The sequence below is a fragment of the Aotus nancymaae genome, unplaced genomic scaffold (assembly GCF_030222135.1).
Source record: "Aotus nancymaae isolate 86718 unplaced genomic scaffold, 86718_ANA_hifiasm-v0.15.2.pri h1tg000006l, whole genome shotgun sequence".
NCBI lineage: Eukaryota > Metazoa > Chordata > Mammalia > Primates > Aotidae > Aotus > Aotus nancymaae.
This window is the reverse complement of record NW_026988417.1, coordinates 88593290-88598536: the sequence shown is the minus strand read 5'-3', so window position 1 is coordinate 88598536 and position 5247 is coordinate 88593290. Positions and strand designations below refer to the sequence as shown.

At 37.0% G+C, this 5247-nt stretch overlaps 1 protein-coding gene across 2 annotated transcripts; it reads right to left on the bottom strand.

The window, feature by feature from the left end:
• Window positions 1–2199: 2199 nt before the first annotated feature.
• PDHA2 (pyruvate dehydrogenase E1 subunit alpha 2) lies at window positions 2200–3590 on the bottom strand. 2 transcript variants are annotated; one of them, XM_012437669.2, is made up of 2 exons: window positions 3004–3526; window positions 2351–2910 (listed from the first exon to the last, which is right to left on the bottom strand). In XM_012437669.2, the coding sequence occupies exons 1-2, from the start codon at window positions 3524–3526 to the stop codon at window positions 2351–2353; spliced, it is 1083 nt and encodes a 360-aa protein (XP_012293092.2). The 2 variants fall into 2 exon arrangements, with proteins under 2 accessions (XP_012293091.2, XP_012293092.2); XM_012437668.2 differs by having other exon boundaries at window positions 2200–3590.
• Window positions 3591–5247: the final 1657 nt, after the last annotated feature.

Genomic DNA, 5247 nt, shown 5'->3' with positions numbered 1-5247 from the left:
ATTCTACACTTACTACACAATCCTTTATCATAATGTATCATAAAGATTAAGAAATTAGGCACTCTTCCTTTTCTCAGATAGTCTAGCTTTGCTGCAACAGTGAAATTCTTGTTACGACTATCATAGCTTAGTAGATATTTTAATGTAAGGATAAAACAGATTGAGTAGCCCAGTACTATAGATGAGAAATAGAATCCAATGGCTAGATTTCTACACCTCTTTGGTTTACAGCTTGATAAATTATTACTATTATTAGTCAAGTAATAAATCTTGACCTAATTGAAACCAACACGTTTGAATTTTTCGGTTGGTTTTTGTTTGCATGATAACAGAATTGTGTGCAACCAGTGATATGATTATCATTACCAATGTATGCCAGAAATCTGAACATTTTTTAGTACAGAAAACATTGAAAACTCTCTGCTTTAATGAAATTTGATTATATTATATTATGACAAACATACTTTATTCCTCTAACAACAAAATTTGGATTATTTTCCTGAAGTGAAGTACAATATCTGTATCTGGATTTAGGGATGGTTTCATTTCTAATCAATTATTTGTATCTTAATTTTTGCTGGCATCAAAGGAATCTATTAAAGAACTTTAAAAATTATTTATGTATGTTACATATGTAAAATAGCTTTAATTGAGCAGCTTATATTTCACTTGCAAATATGTGAAAATATCAGTATGTCAAAATAAAAAGAATTCTTTATCATTAGAAGAATGTACTTATTATTCTGAATCTCTTATAAAATCCTTGTTTTTGATTGTAGGAATCCATTCCAAGTACCTCTGAACAGCTGCAGCATTCTAACCAAAACCTGTTAACTAGTAATATCACTTACATATAAGCAAAACAATGTTTATCTTTGCTTTCTGAATACAGAATGTTAGGTTATCTTACTTGTTTAAACTTGTTTGGGATAAGATACGGAGATTAAGCCTGTCCATATATGTACATATGTTCATCTTCTCACAGGCCTCTGAACTTTTGTTTTTCTTATTTCTTAGCATCTAGGTTCTATTTGTAAAAGTAGATGCTGTACAGTAAAGAAAACGGATTAACCTTTGACTGTTTTAGTATGTTCCACCTACTGTTTCTTAAATCACAGGCAAATTCTCGTTTCTGATTTTAGTCTATCTCAGAAGAATAACATATACCAAACACCAAGCTCAGTAGGATTATAGGTAGTCAAATATAACCAAGTAAAACTGCTTTCACCAAATCATGCCTTGATAATTGACATGGTGCTGGACTGTAGAAAAGACATGTTAGGTTTTCCTTTGGAAAAAGTTATCTGTGAATGATCAGTTGCATGAAAAGATACTAAATAGTTAATCATGTAGTGATTACTAACACACGGTTAATAGTAAGCAAGGTAGATTTTGCTTTCAACTTTTTATTAATGTCACTTCCTCTGCTTAAATCTTTTGAAGTTACCATCTCTGTTTATTCATTTTTCAATCTGAAATTCACTGGAATGGCCCATTAAACTCTAGAATATATAAGTGGATTGCAAAGTATGAGTGGCTTTAACTTAAAGATGAAAGTGGAATGCAGTTTTTCCCCTAGATTTTAATTTTTGCTGTATTTTTACCTAAGATTAGTAGACTAAAAATATAATAATATATCTCATAATATAGACAATAATATGAAAACAATTTTATATTCATATACAATAGGAAAAAAAATCCTTGTTCTTCCTCCCATGCCCTGTTAAATATCATTTATTGTTGGAAAATGGTCACTGTTAACAAGCTTCAGCACCACGTGTGTAGGTGCATGCACACACAAGTGCACATGTACACACTGTTACACTAAACTGTATTCATTATTAGTTAATTCAAGTAAATGGTTACATATTGATAGATGTCCTGAGTAGCTTGAAATAATCTCCTTACCTCAGGATGGTGATTCTACATAGAAACCCATAGCAGGGGAAGCAGGAAACAACTATCTTTCCTTTAAAGAAGAGTATTTTTCAAAATAGTATAAAGCTAAATCAAATGGAATTATTATGACAAATAGTTTGGGAAGTTAAATAATCTGCTTTTCCTATCTTAGACTTGTATAAATTTCAAAATAATCTTTAATATATTCACACTCAATTATTACCTATATAGTATCTTTTAAAGCAAAAAAGACAGTATAATCGAATATAATACCACTTTTATTGAATGTATGCCTTTCAATCTCTCTTAATCTCTTAATATCTTTTAATAAATGTTTAAAAGGCTTTTATGAGTTTTATTCCTCCTTAACAGAGCTGAGAACACAGTTTTCTAAATTTGACCATGAATGTTCCATTGAGAGACTGATGATAAATTCACTCCTAGCCTCCCTTTAACTGATGGACTTAAACTTGATCCATGGATTCGCACCACGAACTTCAAAAGATGGATCACTGCTGTAGATGTGATGGCCTAACTCTTCCAAATGTGGCTCAGGATCAGTGGTAGCAAACTGGGCAGCATCATCAATTTCTTTCCTGACCTCAGCCCCAATTTCTTTTAATTCTTCCACAGTAGTGAGCTTGCTGTTTACCATTCTATCTTGAAGAAGCGTTATAGGATCCCTCTTACTTCTCATGTCCTGAATTTCTTCTCGTGTACGATAACTCACTCCAGGATCACTCATACTGTGTCCTTTATAACGGTACGTCTGCAGCTCCATCACTATGGGCCCCTTTCCAGATCTACAGTAGTCACCTGCAAATTTTGTTGCCTCACGAACACACAGAACATCCATTCCATCGACCTTTAGCCCAGGAATAAAGCTGCCCCTCTTGTAGTAATCAGTGCTGGCTGCTGCTCTCTCATTAGATGTTCCCATTCCATATAGGTTATTCTCACAGATGAAAACACAAGGTAATTTCCATAAAGCTGCCATATTGAAAGCTTCAGCTATCTGCCCCTGATTCGCAGCACCATCCCCATATAAAGTCAAACAGATCTCATCGTTTCCCTTATATTTGCAGGCCAGAGCAATGCCAGCGCCCAGGGGACCCTGTGCGCCGACGATGCCATTGCCCCCGTAGAAGTTCTCGGTATACATATGCATCGATCCTCCTTTTCCTTTAGCACAACCTCCTCTTCGTCCTGTCAGCTCTGCGAGAATCGATCGGACAGAAATTCCCCGAGTATAGCATATGCCATGAGCCCTATAGGATGTGATGACGTGATCCGATGGCTTTATGCCGGCTTCAAGGCCCACGCAGCAAGCTTCCTGACCATCGCACAGGTGACAGAAACCGCGAATGAATTTCTGTTTGTACAGCTGATCTGCCTTCAATTCCATGCGGCGAACAGTCAGCATCATCCTGTAGTATTTAAGCCCCTCTGCTCTGGTGAGCACTGTGGTGACAGGGGGACCCTCTTCCAACAGATAAAGATCACATTTCTTAATTTCAAATGTAGCATCATTTGAGTAGTTACAGGATGCCACCAGCACTCTGTGAGCTGATTTCTGCACAATATGCCTCAACACGCGGGAGACAAAGGCAGCCAGCATATTCTTCATGGAGTGCTGTGGATGGCGGCGGTGTCGGCGTTGGTGACGTGTTGTAACGACTGCCGGAAGGCCTGGCCGCGGCTCCGCGGCTCCTTCCGGTGCTCCAATGCACGTGGCGCCATCCGGGCAGCACACATGTGGGACCGAGACAGGTCCTGCACAGCACTGGGACACGGGACACACAGCCTGAGCTGACTGATTTGTACGGTACCTGCCAACTGTAAAATGAACACTAATAGTGGTTTCATTTTCTGGAGGACTTGGTGGAACTACAGGCCATCCTAATTAACTGCCGTCATTGCTGAACCTCAATAGTCTGAGTCCCTTTTCCCTGCTAAAACCTGGAGCAGTGTATCTTAAGCTTTACCCCCAAGCACATCAAATAGAAGAAAGGAACAAATTCAATCCCTGAGGCAGATGAGAGTCCTGAGAGTTAGTCCAAAGGTATTTGCTTCCTACCAATATTTCTTTTGTGTCTTGTTTTTGATCTTTAAAATAGGTATGAATATTTATCCTACTCCATAATGTGCCATATGTATTTTGATATAAAAACAAAGCTGTAAATTATTTTTAGCTTAAATAGATTAAAAGCAAAATAAGCACATGCATTAACAAAACTCCTTCTAAACAAAAGTCAGTAAGCTCAAATAATATGCCACATTTATCCTAATGGCTTCTAGTACCTTTGACACTTGAAGTGGGGAGGGAGGACGTATCCAAACCTCAGCCTGAAAATAACCATCGAAACCCAGTAATATGCTTTGCCTTGTGTGGGAAAATTGGAGGCAGGGAGGCAGGGTTGAGGGGCAGATTGTGGTAAAAAGTTTGTAGTTGGTGACGTTCTACTTTTTCTTACTTTTTAAAACAATGTTGAATCCCTGTTTTACCCAGTTTTATCCCTATTTTCTGACTAATTCACTTTCTTTCTTCCTCTTGTTTCTTTCCTTTTTTTTTTTCTTTTTGGCTTTCTATAAAGACGTCTTCAGCAGGTTTCCACAGACTTTCAAGTGGTATTTATTTATTTATTTTGCTTTCATATCAAACGGGATCAGCCTTAGTCCAAGAAATCTAGAAGCATGTTCTTATATGCCTTTTTATGTAGTAACCATTAGAAAGTGTAACTTCTTATAAAGTGACCCATCAAACAATATACAGTTTGGACTACAAGAGAGCAACAGAGTTTTCTTATGCCACCAGTAACAGTTCAATCACAAGAGAAGAGAAGCCTTAGACCAAGGGCTACAAAGATCACATATCATTTCTCTCTTTTTGTGTTTTTACCAGGAAAGCGATTTTGTGCCCCAATAAGCCAACCCTAATCAGGTATCCTGTTCTTTTTAGAATATTAAGCGTTTCACCTTAATGCCAACCCTAATCAGGTATCCTGTTCTTTTTAGAATATTAAGCCTTTCACCTTAATGCATGTTCCGTTTTATATTCATTGCCTATTTGCAAATGAAAAATTCTTACCCAAATTTTCCTATTACATGTTCAAAGAAGCTGCCTTCTCTATATCCTATTGCAAGTGTTATTTTGGGCACTTCTGTTAATATTCAGGAAGAAAAGAGAAAATAGCTTGTTAAAAAGTTATGATACCTCTTAAAACTTGATCCTCTCCCCACCTTCTGAACCCAGCCATCATAATAGGCCTCATCTTTTCACTCAATTTAAAATTCAACTGTTGGAATTCATGGTCTTGCTGTGTTGTTTGCTCCCTCTTTGATAGTTAG

Excerpts from the sequence above, each read along its gene's own strand:
- PDHA2 (XM_012437668.2), bottom strand. The coding sequence starts at position 3,526 with ATGAAGAATATGCTGGCTGCCTTTGTCTCCCGCGTGTTGAGGCATATT.